The sequence below is a fragment of the Pelobates fuscus genome, chromosome 11 (genome assembly GCF_036172605.1).
Source record: "Pelobates fuscus isolate aPelFus1 chromosome 11, aPelFus1.pri, whole genome shotgun sequence".
Taxonomy (NCBI): Eukaryota; Metazoa; Chordata; class Amphibia; order Anura; family Pelobatidae; genus Pelobates; species Pelobates fuscus.
Genome location: NC_086327.1, coordinates 24,093,865 through 24,111,273, shown reverse-complemented (window position 1 = coordinate 24,111,273; position 17,409 = coordinate 24,093,865). Strand labels below are relative to the sequence as shown.

The 17,409-nt window shown below is 37.6% G+C and overlaps 1 protein-coding gene across 1 annotated transcript in view; it reads left to right on the top strand.

Moving 5' to 3' along the window:
* Positions 1 to 5,154: 5,154 nt before the first annotated feature.
* POU2F2 (POU class 2 homeobox 2) overlaps positions 5,155 to 17,409 on the top strand; it is a 104,624-nt gene continuing 92,369 nt past the window's right edge. The window contains exon 1 of the mRNA XM_063436843.1: positions 5,155 to 5,644. Coding sequence (XP_063292913.1) covers positions 5,548 to 5,644 — 97 coding nt within the window. The 5' untranslated portion in view covers positions 5,155 to 5,547. The remainder of the gene's footprint in view (positions 5,645 to 17,409) is intronic.

Genomic DNA, 17,409 nt, shown 5'->3' with positions numbered 1-17,409 from the left:
GGGAGAGAGAAAGTATGCAGAGAAAGGGGGAGCAGGAAAGGAGAACTACGTGAGGACGAGGAGCCAAAATGGGTGTGTAGAGAAATGACTGAAGAGGATACGTTTTTTAATTGTGGTTTATATCACCAGTGTATTATATTACGTTGGAAGAATTATTTGCATGTTTTGTTAAAGTATTCTTGAACTTAAGAGAGACAGATAACAAACACAGTCAGTGAAAGAGCAGATACAGCCATAAAAAGAGAGGGATATCGAGATCAAGTACATTCAGACAAACAGAGAGAAAGGGAAGTTTATGTGCAAATACAGGCAGTGAAAAAAATCATGACAGATCATGGACAGCCAAAGCCAGAAAGAAGATGCAGTCACATTGAGAGAAAACAGATTCAGACAAACAGACAAAGAAGACAACATTGTACATAACAGTATACTATTGAGGAAAATGGGCATAATCTAAAAGAAGAAAGGCAGAGTCACTGAGTGCAGTCAGATTATGAAGAAAAACACACAAAACTGGTACAAAGGACAAACACAGCCTTACAGAAAGCAGGTTCAAAAAAATAAAAGAGAGAGAGGAACAATCAGAAACAGAACATACATAAGGTATAGATAGAGAAACAGAGCAGGTACAGTCAAAAAGAGAGGAAATAGGCAAAGCCAGACTAAAAGCAGGCACGGTCAGAGATAGAGTATTCAGGTACCATTAAAGGGAAAAAAAAGGTAGTCAGATGGAGAGGAAGCAGGAACACCCAGAAAGAGAGAAAATAGGCATAGACAGAAAGTGAGTATTCCGGTACCATAAAAGGTAAATTAGGTACAGTCGAAAAGAGAGTAATCAGGTACCATTAAAGGGAAAACAGGTAGAGTCAGATGGAGAGGAAGCAGATACAGTCAGAAATCAGGCACATCAAGATAAAAAAGGTACGGTCTCAGGCACATGCAGATGTCCAATAAAGAAGTAAAAATCAGATTGAATGCAGTCACCCCTAAGATAAAGTAGGTAAAACAGTTAAGTAAAGAGGTGCTCTAAGATAGTGAACAGGTACAATCAGATAGAGTAAACAAGCATAACCAATGAGAGAGAACAGTTATAAACAGAAAACTCCTAAATAGAAGTACAGTTAAAGTATTAGTGTTCCAAAAAAGAGAAAATATACAGTGTCAGACATACAGAAAGGAATCACACTAGGTAAGGGTTAGACTTAGAGGAATAGGTCAGTCAGCGAGAGGTAGATGATGCATAATACAAGGCAGATACATTCTTACACGTTGACACAGTGGGGCAAAGAGAAAAGCAGGTGCATTCTTACACAGAAAGGCCTCAGACACAGCAGCCAAAAGCGATAGCAGGTACACTGTTATACATATAAGCACCAGTAACAGAGAGAAAGAAGGTGCACCGGTAAAACAGAGACAGCAGACAGCTTGGGATAAAGTGAGAAAGCAGGTATACTGTTAGCATAGAGACAGCCTGCAGCTAAGGACAAACAAAGTGGGAAGGCAGGTATACTGATAGCACAGAGACAGCCTGCAGCTAAGGACAAACAAAGTGGGAAGGCAGGTATACTGATAGCACAGAGACAGCCGGCAGCTCAGGACAAATAAAGTGAGAAAGCAGATATTCTAATAGCACAGAGACAGCCGGCAGCTCAGGACAAACAAAGTGAGAAAGCAGGTATACTGATAGCACAGAGACAGTCGGCAGCTCAGGACAAACAAAGTGAGAAAGCAGGTATACTGATAGCACAGAGACAGTCGGCAGCTCAGGACAAACAAAGTGAGAAAGCAGGTATACTGATAGCACAGAGACAGTCGGCAGCTCAGGACAAACAAAGTGAGAAAGTAGGTATACTGATAGCACAGAGACAGTCGGCAGCTCAGGACAAATAAAGTGAGAAAGCAGGTATACTGATAGCACAGAGACAGCCGGCAGCTCAGGACAAACAAAGTGAGAAAGCAGGTATACTGATAGCACAGAGACAGTCGGCAGCTCAAGACAAACAAAGTGAGAAAGCAGGTATACTGATAGCACAGAGACAGTCGGCAGCTCAGGACAAACAAAGTGAGAAAGCAGGTATACTGATAGCACAGAGACAGTCGGCAGCTCAGGACAAACAAAGTGAGAAAGTAGGTATACTGATAGCACAGAGACAGTCGGCAGCTCAGGACAAACAAAGTGAGAAAGCAGGTATACTGATAGCACAGAGACAGCTGGCAGCTCAGGACAAACAAAGTGAGAAAGCAGATATTCTAATAGCACAGAGACAGCCTGCAGCTAAGTACAAACAACGTGGGAAAGCAGGTATACTGATGGCACAGAGACAGCCGGCAGCTCAGGACAAACAAAGTGAGAAAGCAGGTATACAGAATGATGCCAGGCACAATAGGTAAAGAGAGAAAGCGGGTACATAGATAACACAGAGAGACATCAGTGACAGTGGGATAAAGAGAGAAATCAGGTACACTCTTACACAGAGAGGTAGCAGAAACAGGAGGATAAAGTGAGAAACTAGCACACTTGTGCTCAGAGAGACATGCGTGGGATAAAGAGAGAAAAGAAGCACACTTTCACAGAGAAACACGAGACACAATAGGGTAAAGAGAAAACACATTCACTCTTATACAGAAAGGCACTAGACACAGGGAGACAGCAGGAACAGTCGTGCAAAGAGAGAAAGCAGGTACTGTGATATCAGCGATTCACCAAAGACAGTTAGATAACAATAGAAAGCAGGTTCTATCTTACACAGAGATACAGTAAACACACTGGGAAAAGAGAGAAAGCAGGTACAGTGTTGCACAAAGAGACAGCAGACACAGAGTGGCAAACAGAATAAAGTGTATACAGTTCCCTCTTATAGAGAGTGACAAAATGTGAATCATACAGAGAGACAAGAGACAGAGTGGGGCAAAGCGAGATTGGAGAATATTCTTACAGAGAGTCACTGCAAACATAGCGGGGTAAAAAAAGAAGGCAGGTACACACTTACACAGAAAGATAGCAGAAATACCTGGGCAGTGTTAGAAAGTAAACTCTAACAGAAAGACTCTGGACATGTGCAGCAAAAGTATAAAACAGGTATGGTTTATACAGAGAGACAGCAGACACAATGGGGCACAGAAAAAGCAGGTACAGCCTTATACAAAGAGACATAAGTCATAGTAGGGACCAAAAGAACCAGTTAGCTGATAGACACTAAATATAGTGAGGCGAAAAACTAAAAGCAGGTACACTTCTATACAGGCAGGCACCAGATACAGCGGGATAAAAAGAGAAAGCAGGTATATGCTTAAGGTGAAAAAGAAAATCTGTACACTGATGACACAGAGAGACAACAGACACAACACACAGCACTGGAGCAAAAAGAAAATTTAGGCCCACTTTCACAGAGAGAGTCTCCAGATACAGTGGGTTACAGAGAGAAAGTGGGGACACTCCTACAGAGAGTCTCCAGACACAGTGGGTTACAGAGAGAAAGTGGGTACACTCCTACAGAGAGTCTCCAGACACAGTGGGTTACAGAGAGAAAGTGGGTACACTCTTTAAGAAGAGACTCCAGACATATTGGGTTCAAGAAAGAAAGCAGGTGCACTCTTACACAAAGAGATCCAGGGGTGCAAGAAGAAAAAAGCAGGTATTATCTTTTAAAGCGATCATTTGCGGACAAAACAAACAAGGAAGGCACACCTTTTACAGTGTCAGTAGATAAAGTGAGAGATGGGCACTTTTACACAGGCACACAACAGAAACATTTTACACAGAGACAACCAATGGTATTGATAGAGAGAAAGCAGATACAAATAGAAAGCAGAAACAGACTGAACACAGGAGACCAGTCTCAGAAAGTATAAGGCCAGAAATAATCTGAACGAATAGGTCCAATCTAAGAATGAGACAGAACAAGCAGAGTCTGGCGTGACTGCACACACAGTATGAGTGAGAGACACCTGCTATAGACTGAAAGAGAGAGGGATACCGTGTCAGATGTGATCCAGAAGAACCGAAGAAGAGGGAGAAGGTGTTATATGAATACAGTGGGAAGGATAGATTGAGAAAGGATACATACAAAGTAAAAACTGCTTAGTTTAGGTAACTGCTGTTAGGTAACTGCTGAACACACCAGGAAAATGTGCTTTTTAAAAAAGTAAATAAATAATTTTTAGACCTTTAAAATTGAGGTCACAGCTTTCTTTCTTAACCTCTTTGTGTACCGAAGTAATGTATAGCTGACCTCTGTGGTCCTGGGATAGTTTAGGGTAATCAGAAGCGAATATAAATTAAGATCATCAAAGAAGTTTAGCTGAAGTAAGAAGTTATAGAAAAAGTGAACTGTGAGGAGATGTATTATAGATTCCATAATGCAGGAGTAGCAATAAGGGCACAGGACGACAAGCAGTCCAGAGCACTCAAATCATAGTCAGGAAGTAAGGGACCCTGAGACCTGGAACAATCAGTGACAGCAGGGAACATTAGTGGACAATGCATGACAGCATGAGACAGTGTGAGACAGCAGCACCCAGTGTGACATAGCAAGACAGTGAGAGACCCCCATCAGTGTCACCTGTCACCTTACACCATGTTTGTGTTTGTATGTAGGAGGGATTAGGTTAACCCCTAAATTCATTTTTAAATGGTTGGATGTGGGGATAGTGGGGGGTCTCAAGCTTATTTGATTTCACCCTCTTTGGCATTGAAGCAGTGTCCAGAGGATGGGGGAGGAGCCCCTCCATTTAGCCTGTGCTCTGTCCCTTCTCCCTCCTGGAAATCTCCATTATTCCAAGGAAATAATTCCTTTTGTGTGCATGGAATGGACCTCAGGAGGGGGGGGGGGGGGCTGAACAGTGGACAGGGTGGATGGAGGATAAAGGGGGAGTAAGAGGTAGCCAGAAGGGGAGGGGGGAACCTGGGCATCAGGGGGGGGAGGTCTGTGAGGGACGAAGGGGTCGCTTATACAGCTGTCATCAGACAAGGAAGAGGGGAGGGAGAGAAGGGGGGAAAAAAAAGGAGGAGATATTGTGAAGTGTAAGATGAAATAGCCGGGACTCACAGGCAGTGTGTGCTGCTGTGCAGGGGGGGCCTTGGATGCGTGGGGGCCTTATTGTAAAATTAACCGGTTCCAGAGAAAGGAGGAGAGAGAGGGAAAAAAAAAACACACAAAAAAAAAACCCAGAGACTTTAGCCGGTGAATGAATATCCGAGAGGTGGAGAAGACATCTGTATCCTGCAGAGCATCCTTTCCTGGGATGATGCTCTGCCTGTAATTCTGACCCGCACACTCCCCACACACACACACACCATATCCCTAACCACAGTCCACAATCTGTGGTTGTACAGCAGGCAAAACACACTCACACCCTCACCTCTCCCCCGCACCACACACGCACCAACAGATTTTTTTTTTTTGCCTGAATCTCTCCTCTCCATCATTTCTCCCCCCACCCCCCCCTCAAACACACTCACACACCCTCCCTCACTCACTCATTCCTGCACCGCACAGCGCACCCTGGCCTAATTCATCGGGTTATGAAAGCTGACTGTACGCTGCTATGTTTGTTCCGCTCTCCGTCCCCTTTCTGTTTCAGCGATCCGGCTCTGAACACACATGGCCCTTTAAGTCGCCTCTGTCTCTGGCAGGTGCTGACGGTAAGCTATACATCGGCGTGGTCCACAGCTAGCGAGCAGGAGAGGCAGGCAGAGTGTGCCTCGCTGCCAAACCCAGCTGCTGCCTTTTATTCATGTTTGTATTGATCTCTGGCTGTCAGAGGCAGCGGATTCAGCTCTTCTGGTCGATAGACAGGGAAAAAAAAAGAAAGAGAGGGAGAGGGAGAGGGAGAGCTCCGATTCAGAGACACTGGGATGTTTAGAAATTAGAGGAAAGATTTTAGGGGGGTATCCCAAATCATCACCCCCCCTGACCACCTCTACCTGTTCCTGTGCCTCTCTTTTAATAAGACTCTCCCGCGGCCCCCCCAAAATAGAATTTAAGATTGGAACAGGCTACAAGGTGTCTCCCCCTCTCCTAATGTGGGAGTCCCAGCCTGTTAGAATAATTAAGGCTCATTAGCTTAATTGGGAGAGACATGGGTGGGAGGATAGGGAGAAGGGGGTGTACAAAATGGTATTTGCTAGAAGAGACTCTAAATGAAATAATCTCATGTTAAGTGACAAAAGAGGACAGTTTTAACCATTTCATATCAATACTGTCTTATTGGTCACACTCTTAAGAAGTCCTTAACTACAGTCTACTCATAGACACAACATGTACCCCCAAAACACTGTCTAACAGTTAACCGATATGTGCACCCCAATTGTACCTATTTTGGTTCAGTCTAGGGCACTTGGAGAAGCTGAGAAACTGCTGAGTTTTTATATTTTATTTTAAATTCCATTGGCAGTTGTGTCTTGATTTTTTTAGCACTACAACTTGTAGTGTACCCCAACTTGGCCCAATTTATAAATTTTGTCAGAAGCCCCACTTTCAGGTTATAACAGAAAGTAAATGTCACTGTGCACTATTGCATCATTAACATTCTAAATAACCAGAGTCAACATGCATGTGTCACTGATATATTGGAGATAAGAACAAAAATATATTTTTTTATTGTTTATGGATTAGGTATATTTATGTAATGGGTTGTTTACGAGGCAGGGGGGGGTGGGGGGAGGGGGAAAGGTAGTTGATCAATATAAATGCAATGGGGTAGTATATGTGTTCTTTTAAGTATTTTTTTTTAATTTGGAGGAAAAAAAATGTCTAATTTTGCACTGCATTGCTAGTGAAATGTATATTATTGGTGGTGGTACTGGGTATAGTAGATCGATGAATATCTATTAAAACTGGGAGTTGTTTTTTTTTAAATTATTAATAGTAAGGGGGTGCAGGTGCAGGCAAGTGATGATATTATTGATAAAGAAAGCTATAGACTGCATTTAATATTTAATTGGTAAGGGGGCAATTTGTAGGCTCCTAATATTTATTGTTGAAGAAGAGGAATTTTGTGTCCTTTTTTATGAACTGAAACTATTTCTTAGTACTTTGATGTCTAAAGCAGAACACAGCTCAAGTTGTATAAACATTTTTTTAGCTATTTAAATTTCTGTATTTCTGCTTAAGCCTACACTAGATTATTAGGGTGTGAAATGTTTTTAATCTTCTACTTATTTTTGTTTATTTTTTAAATGATTTATCCAAATATATATTTATCCAAAAATATACATTTTCCTTTGTATTTTAAAACCACATTTATTCCATCTTTTGCCTTTTGTCTACACAAGACTGTCACTAAAACCTCACTGTACTAGCCCTTAATATTGTCTGATAGTACACAGTGAGCCTATTTAATCGAAATATATTTATGCATATGTTTCATAGACTGTATAGATTTATCTGTGTGCGTGTGTGTATATATATATGTATGTGTGTGTGTGTATATATATATATATATATATATATATATATATATATATATAACATTATATCAGTCTAAGTAAATAATATTCATACCACCTTTGTATTCCATGTTCCAATTAACAGTTTTGGAATTCTTACGTTTGGGTAGCTCACTTGTGCTAATATTTGACACAACATCATGAGAATTTCCCAAGTGTTTGACTTAGGCCTTTGTAAATATCTGTCTAGCTAGTAAAATACATACACACATACACACACACACATATATATATATATATACATACTTATATTTGCATTTCTCTATCTTTAATTGTTTCAAAACGAAGTTTGTTACAATGTAATATAATATATATATATATTTATACATACATGCATATATCTAGGTTTCAGTAGTGTCCTTAATAAAATATGATATACTGATATTCCCCTATGCTATAAATATTTAAAGGAAGTGCCGATATTTTGTAAATACTAGCGTCCCCAGAACATCCCCACTTTCTGGCTAAACAATATAATGCAAACTACACATATATGTGCACAATTTAAATATATACATGCACATTTGAAATATAATCTGAACTCAATATGTCTGTATATTTATGATAAAAATGTATAGACATGTTTTGTTTTTGTTTCCCAATTGCTTTGCCCTTGATAATTTGGGTGAAAAGCAGCTCATTGGACATTAAGTAGTGTGACTAGTTTAGTATGTACCAGACTGCATATTTGCACGTGAATGTCTTGTAATGGCCATTTAATGAAGTGATTACATTTGATATTGACGATCCTTCCTCAATCCATTCATGGATTTTTGGAGACAGATCTTGTGACGCCCTCAGTGCATAGAAAGCTTAAATTTAATACCTCTTTTGATTCAAGGAATAAAACGTATCTTGTACATTTACGAGTTTGATTCACATTAAAGTTTACTGTTCTCACAATTAAAATGTCTTCAAATCTTCAGTTATTGTGGATAAAATGGTAGGGTCTATGTTTTGTATGGTGACTTCATAAGATGTACAGGAAAATAGCGTATAGTAAGTACAGATTGATAGACATGCAATAAGGCTTTTATGATCTACAAAATGTTTAGCAGGCCCGATAGACTGTAAGCTTTCTAGTTCAGTTATTTCCTCTGTAGGAAGACCCTGTAGATAGATAGATAGTATATAGATAGATAGTATATAGATAGATAGTATATATATATATATATATATGTAGATAGACCTACTTGCATCAAGTTTATCTATGATAAAGGGCGTGTGAATTCATATTTCTCCTTTACAGTTTATCATACATTGTTTCTCATAAAACAATAAAAAAAAATTTCGATAATCTGCTTTAGCTATATATAACATATATTCTATGGGTTACCAACTTCAAACATGTCAATTGAAAGGTTCACCGAAAACCATTGTTAATGACAATGGGAATTTTGATCTGGAGCCGTCATCTCATAAGCTTCCTGGCAAGAATATTATTCTCATAAAAACATGAAAAGTTTGCTTTTCATGGAAAACAAATCCTAGGGATTTTCAGCAAAGCCGTGAGATGTGCCATGTTGTTTATCTTTTCTCAGCGAGTTGTCTTTTTTTATATCGTATGGTTTGATAATTAGTTACTTGTAGAATTGTGTGCAGCTAGATATAAAATATATAGTATCATATCATAAAGACTAGCATTTAGTCAAAATTTTGATTTTTGTTTTTTTTCTTGCATCATATTTATGATTTTTGACCACTGGGTAATGGACATTGACCAGTAGGGCAGTATTGGAAGTATACTGGTAGTGCTAAAGTGTTGATATATCTACTCCAGTGCCGCTCATTTACTTATCTTCCTTTTACCACTGGCCTCCAATAAAGGGTGTGATGCACAAGCCAGCGAGAATTTTGTATAATGTTGTCGAAGATGGAATGTTCCTGCTGCTAAAAGCAGGCTTCTTAAAGTTTTTTTGTACAAAAAGATAATGTCAAAAGAAAAATAATTTTGGTGCATGTGTATAAACCAGCTGCTTATTCTTCCAGTGAGTTCAGAAGTTGTTCCAAAATATTGTAGGAAACTGGCTTCAAAGTATATTGTTATGAGACCTTCCAAGTGCGTGGTAATATGGCAGCTTCACTTGCGTTTGGTGTAGGTGATCCAGGTGAAAATCTCTAGGGATCTTGTGTTACATAATTTTCCTTATCCATAACTCATACGTCTACAATTCAGCGTACGGGCTTACTGAGCAGGCAGCCATCGATGTACAGTGCGGTGTACTTGACAAATATGGACACCTGTGTTGTTATGTGTGTTAGAGTTAAGGCTCAATATTTTGGATCATATGGTGTCCCGCCATACTCCTTTTTCTAATGCATATTCCTTTTTATTATATATTTTTTCTTGCATTGTTTGAACTGTTGTGGACTAATACCTGTTTAAAAAAATGGATTGCCGTATGTGCCATAAAGGCTTAATATCTACTTATTAGTTTAATCAGCTGAAAGAGAGATGACCTTTAACCCCTCGTATGACCAGACCGACGCGAGCGTCCATCTATTGGTTGTATTAGTGTGGGTGTATGTTGTCTTTAATTATAGACATGCACACACATATTTTTATACACATGCGCACATACACATCAACTATATAAACACATGATATTTTATCTGTTCACAGCAACTAAAATCAATACAATTTGAGAGCCATTTTTTAGTCCTATATTCATTTTCAGACTGCCAGAATAGTTCACTGTTATAGAGCAATTATAGATTAATGATATGTGTATGATTGGTGAATAATCTATTTTATTTTTTATATTATATCTGCAGATTAGCTAAATTCATCAATAAGTGCAATAAATATGTGCACATTAAATATCATTGCTCATATGTATGACACATTTTCAAAATGCATTTGCAAGTAAATAGTGATAATATATTAAAACAGAATTTGATTTATACTGTGTAACTTTATGAAATCTTAATAGAGCTGTTATGTATGTCATATGTGCTTTAAATATATATCGGCTCAAAATCTCTGAGACAATCACTGCTAATAATATACATTTTATCTAGTGTGTGCTGATTTCTTGATGAATTAATAGAATATAGTTGTATATTGGCAATTCACAATTAACGTAAAATTTCTTGTATCTTTGTGCTAAATCTTCTGCCTGTTAGTTGCTTATTAGATTCATATTTCTAGTAATGAATCACATTAATTAATTAAATTATAAATCTTTGTGTTTTGCTATTTATTAGTTTCTCATCAAGAAAACCAGAAATTCAACTAGAAATTCCAAATAGTCCGGTAATCTCTAACACAATAAAAATCTACTGAACGAGTGAAAAATGATAGCACGCAATATCTATAATATTGATTTAACAAGCAATATTTTCCTTCCTATTTCCCTACCCACCAGTAACTTTTTCTCCAGGCTTGGAACATGTGTGGTTTTGTTTCCAAAACTGTTTGTGATATTTACTTTATTTGACTTGCATAATATTTTGTTAGTTGATGTGAATAGCTTGATTCATAGGCTTTGTATCGGTCTATTTATTTGTTTATATATCCTTCATTTTACTGGACAGTTTCATATTAGCTGAGCATAGCACATGCATCCACTGTGCATTTATTATACAGTCATTACTTCTCTATATAAAAGATAATCAGAACCATTAGGTAGTTATTTTTATGTGGGTTTTTAGTTGCGTACATCCATTTTATACTGTCACAATTGTTATTTTACATGTACATCATAATATATATATGTGCGTGTGTGTGTGTGTGTGTGTGTGTGTGTGTGTGTGTATACATATATATGACTATTTAGTGTTAATTCTGCATAGGTTAATGTTTCAGTTTTCATGCAAGACCTTTATATAATTTATAACTAGTTATTTTAACATTTCAGTTGTAGGCCACAAGTTATTTATACAAATGAGTGGCAGGTGTGTACATGTGTGTGTCCATCTATGTACCTGCACCCAATTGTTAGATCAATTGTTTAATTATTGTTAAAATAACTTGTCTTCATTGTTGCATGTTATACAAGTAGAAAAACATAATCCAATCTGGAAATCTCTAGTTTGGGTAGGAACTGAAAAGGGCGCACACGATATGGTAGAATTTGAGGGCTGAAACTCGAATTACGTTAGAATGACAGTAGAATTATGCTATGTCTAATTTTAAATAGTGCTTATAATCTTCTATTGCTTCTAGGACCCTCGAGGTTGGGTAAAACAATGTATATCCAGTGGCAAAAGCTGAAATGTATGAATCTCACAAGCACCTGAGCTGGTCTCAGACGTCGACAAACTGGCAGCTTCCTTTAAGATTGCACAGAATGCTGCACAAATAATTGCTGAGTCTGGCACTCACTGGGTTAATTTATAGACAACCTCTTTGACTGTAATAGTCGCAGTGCTGGATATCTTTATTCTGTGCTTTTTTAACTTTTGATTTTGAATACATTTTTTGTTTTGTCATTTTAATTTCTAACATGCCAACAGTTTTTTTGTGTATTTTATGTTTTGTTTATTATTTTATTGAATCAGTTTCTTCCAAGTGACCAATAATAGACCAATGTTTAGATTTTAAAGATTATTTTTTTTTTTTTTAAATATATAGTGTTGGGATGCCAGTAGCATAGAGAATCTGTAGAAAGGTTGTGGCTTAACGCAGCAAAGGGAGTTTGACTTTTTGAGTTTGATTATTTGTCTGTGCACAATAGCTGTCTTTGAAATAATAAAATCATTACAGAATTGGAATAGGAATTCAGAATTGGAATATAAATCCAAACCCAGACTCTACAGTCCAGAACCAGGTGACTTATAACCTGAATCCTGTTAATGCAGGGGTGAGGCCTGATCGTCATGTAGGCTGGTTCTTCACATATGGGACTTGTTTATTCCATAATAGATATTTTAAGGTGCATAATTCCCTTGGTCACAGCTGAAAACTCATATCCCTGAGCGTGCACTTAGAGGAACATAGCAGAAGGACACTATATCTTCTTCTTGACATTGTGACCTTGACATTAAGCCTGTCCTACAGGACAACCTCCTCTGAAGACAAAGGCACCAATACAATTTACTTCTACATAGGGGATGATGGAATAACTCACTAACTCTGTTTGTTGCCCCAAAGGTTGGAATTTGCCTGATAGGAGGGTTGATTAGTTTTCTGTCATGATATTATGGCTTATGAAAATCTAATTTTTGCTGAAGACAAGGTCTTTCTTCACTTTTCTTATATTTTTATGCTTTTATTTTTCATTCGGCCAAGTCTACTGACTGGTATCAAATAGAAAAAAACGAAATATCCAGGCAGAGGTTTCTTCTAAAAGGCAGACTTTTTATATGAAACATGAAAGTGGAGACAATGTTTTAGCTCCTCTTGGAACCTTAATCAAGTGACTGGTATTAGACATGAACATTCTTGCAGTTTGTTAGAGTTACCTTGGTAGCTTGCATGTTATATTTCATTACATGGGGAGTACTGACTATCTGTTTAGGTCCATAATGGATGCTCATTAACTAAAGATCTTTATTTTTATGAGGCGGCTGGTACCTGCTTATGCTTTTGTATGACTGCTTTCCCGCTGTATTACGTAATCTTGAAAATGTGCAATTTTGTTTCTGAAGAGCTTGTGTGGTGGAATCCTGAAGCAATAGTTTGTATTGTAAAATGGAATACAAGACACATGGACTGGAATCTAAAATGTAACTAGCATGTAGTTCAACTAGCATGTAGAAACAATGAACTGAAAACACAATATATGAACCGTATTGCAGAAGGATGCATGAACTGAAATCTGGAACCCAAGAACTAGAGTGTAGAACCCATGACCTGCAATCCAAAATCCATTAGTTACAGTACTGAAGCCAATGACTGTAATGCAGACAGTGTAGAACTGAAATTAGTAACCAGAACTCATAAACTTGAATATAGGACCCACAAACTGTGATCCAAAATCTGTATACTTCACTATAGAACCCATTAGCTGAATTCCATGCCCCATGAGCTGGAAAGTTGAATCAATGAACTGAAGTGTATAACCCATGAATACTGGTATAATGGTCACATTAGTTGTTTTCCCAGGCCAATGGTCCTCGATAGCAAGGGAATTAAATCTCCCCCAACACAGGGGCACAGGCACAAGATTTATTACTAAAGGAAAAAGATCTGATCTTATAAATGGGAATAAAGCAGGCAATAGCTATTAATTCTTTGTGGGCAAGATTGGTAAGGCTTTATTGTACAGAGTTGCAATATATGTTGACTCATAACAGTAGTAGTAATAACAATAGTGATATAGAGAGCTGGGTCCTGTTCTCTTCAGTTAAATTCCCTATATGTATTATCTTACCATTTTTTTTTTGTAGGTTTTTTTTTTTGTTACACACTGCAGCTGAATATTTTGGCTTTCTATATATCAACATATAATAATCTGTTAATTGTCTTGAAAGGTTCGATGTCTGCACTGTAATTTCAGGAATCACGGTGAGCTTGATTGGTCTATCCCTGGTATTTGTACACTTCAATTACTCACACACTAATCCTGACATCACCTGGAAAAATGTTTCCATTTCGTAGACAGGAAGCCACCAACATCTAATGCTGCCTCACTGATCACCTTCTGCCTTGACTACTGTCTAATGTTCCTAGTCCACATTCACCTAATCCGATTATTTTGACTCCAATCCATCCAAAATGCTTCTGTAGGACTCTTTTTTCCCCTCACTCGCATATCCATGCCTGCTGCATCCGCGTGTGTTTCCTAGCTCGGCCTGCCTATCTCCTCCAGAATCAAATTTAAAATCCTTTCACTAACCTACAAATCCCTTTACTGCTCTGCCCCCTCTTATGTTTTGGCCTCATGAGTGAATATTCCCCTAATAGCCACCTGCGTTCTACACAAGACCTACTGGTTGTCTCCTCTGTTTTACCCTCATCCCATTCTTGCTCATTCAGAGCATTCTTATCTTTGCAACTACTCACTATATATATTGGAAATTAACCTATGCTGTGGTAGAATTCAAATCAGGTTGTGTTATGGCATCAGCTTGAGCACCATATTCTTACTTGGTCATTCTCATTTTGTTCTCTTAAAAGAATCTACATGTTGATTTGACACATTTTATGGAAGGAGTGTGCAGCATGTGTCCTTCCAACTTCATATAAACTACGCGCTCATAATCCCCCACCTCCCTTTGTGCTGTAACTGCAGATATTTATGGGAATTATTTGTCAAGTACAGCAGGGTTGTCAAAGGTTGCTTATGTCTGTTCTGTACAAACCATTGTCATTATGCTAACCTGTACATTCTAATGTTTTTATTATTATAATTTTTCATATTGTAACTATGTGTGCACATTGTTCTTACTGCCCAGTTACTTTTTTATTCTATTTCAACTATTGCATGTTCTGTTTATTATTTTATATTGTAACAATTCTATCTTACACATTATAATAACTGTTTATTAAATATTTTAGGTGTTTAAATAAATACAATGTCTAAATGTAATTCGAATTACAACTAATTGTGATAAACTCTTTTGAGGCTGTTTATTATATGCTAATGTCAAAAATTAGGTTTATACTTGCAGCAGTTTGCTAAAGAAAAATATTGTTTAATAGCTCTTGATACCATTACTTTTCTTGCGACACAAAATGTTGAAATACTTCATGTCCCTTAATACTTGTTTGGACAATAGGTCATATTAACATGCAAATAGAAATATCTTCATCTTTTTCAAACTTTATTTAAAAACAAATCTTCAGATTTGCGATACCAGTATTCTAAGCCGGGTAATTAAAGTTCTGTGAATTTTTCCCTGTATGTTACAACTCTGTACATCAGTGAAAAAGAACAGGAGGAACATCGAACAATGTATTTTTCACTCCTTTTCGGATATAATTGCATACATCCATATTCACTATCTATCCTGCATGTTGCATGTTATATGCATCATGTCTTGTGTATTTTAATTCTGTCCCTGTGGTGTTCAAAACGGCCACAACCTCTAAATAATGCATGAGATATATCACTATTTCAAAGGCCCTGTAGCTTTAAAACAATCTGATATTAACACATTGCGCCCATAGCTATTATCCTACAGAGAAACTGTATATTATATGCATGTACTATTTGTATATTTGATGTATGTTACCTGTGTATGCATTTTAATACATTATAAATATTAGATGTATCTTGTATCTGTATAACTCATGCATATTAGATATATTTGTTCTCTCTCTCTGTATAATGTATATATTAACCCCTTACACACACATAATATAGTACCCCATGTCACATCAAATTCTGTTTTCTCCCATTTATAATTTCAAATTCACCAATCTGTACATTTTAAATTCCACCATGGCTTTCATCACCATTATGCATTATCAGCAAGATCTAGCAATATGACGTGGCATGAAAGTATTTTGCTGTTTTTTTAGTTTTAAATGTACTTTAAAGGAAAATAATATCTCAAATGTGTTTGAAATATTACTTTATCTTTCATGTTGAGACTGGGAGAAAGAATGCGGTAGAATTTAGTGGTTAATATTAAAAAGCAAGATGCAAAAACCATATAAAAGTGTAAAGTTCAAAGAAAGTAAAACCAGGTCCAAGAATCTTCATGAACTTACTGTCTCCGAAAAATCAGGTCCTAAGATAATTTTGAGGACATCTTGCTGGCTTAGCATGTAAGCCTGTTAAATGCAAGAGATCCTATCTCAATGAAAAGGGTGGTTATAGATTATATAGACACATCACATAGACCCAGTTGCTTTAAAGTGTTCTCCAAGAGCCATGGTTATGGTGCCTGGATTGCCCACGTTGTCCCCTTTCTTTCCCCCGACAGTATGTAATCAAACTGTTTTAGAAATGCTTGACTTTTTACTTGGGGATTGCTGAGATAGCTGGAAACTCTCTGACTGAGCTACGCATGATGTCCCAGGACTTAGCTCATTGGCTGAGAGCAGTCAGCTGACACAGGTCTTATTTCAGAAGAGCTAATGGTGGCTCCAAGCAGGAGATTTTGGCGCTCTCGCTTTCGGCTTAGAAGATGTGGAAAGTGGTGCATGGCAGACTCCAGGTAAGAAGTTAAGCCATTATCAACAGTTTGACTACTTACATTGGGTGGAGGCAAGGGTATTCTTTGCACCATAACCACTACAACAAACTTTGGTGGTTCTGGTGTTTCACTTATTGATCAGCTTTATGGAGCATGTTTGGCATCATCAGATGGTTCTAATGCACCAGTATAACTTCAGGCACCAAACGTTTTAACTTGCTTTTTACGGTACACTAGAAGGGAGGCTTTGTTTCATTGTTGACCATACATTCTGCCAGAGTCTCTGTGAGGCACTGCTACACATAGTATGAGACTTGATTTCTTACAGAATCCATGGAGGGGCCTTTGACGAGTCATCCTATATGATTTCACACCAAATCTGAGTTGTATCACGTTAGAAGCAATGAGAGAATTTCCCATTTTTATTTATCAGCTGCTGCTGCTAATTGGTTGGTCGTTAAATAGGGGATTGTCTATGCTTGATTAAGGAAATTGCACATTTCAAGCTGCAGTGTTTTCAATTAATTACATTTCTTCAGATTTTTAGAAAGTGTTAATAGGCCAGCCTCTTCTGCACCGTCCTCCCTCTTAATGTTTAGTGTTTCCCTTTATGCTCCAATAACACTGGTGTACATGATGTCAGGTTACTGGGAGTTGCATTTAGCTGTAGAAAACTGACAAGTAAAATATAACTCCTGTGCCCATAAAGCACTGTATATGAAATAAGCCCACCAGCGATTTAGAAGGTTAACTGGGCTCTACAGATTAACGACTTTTAACAAATGCAGGAACTTAAAATGTGAGTTTGTTTTTTTAAATACATTTTTTAATGTAATATGTAATTTATTTAAAAAAAAAAAAAATGGCTCAATTTCTGCATAGTGTCCCAATGGCTTATTACTTATTTTCCTTGCATTTGTTGTTATTAG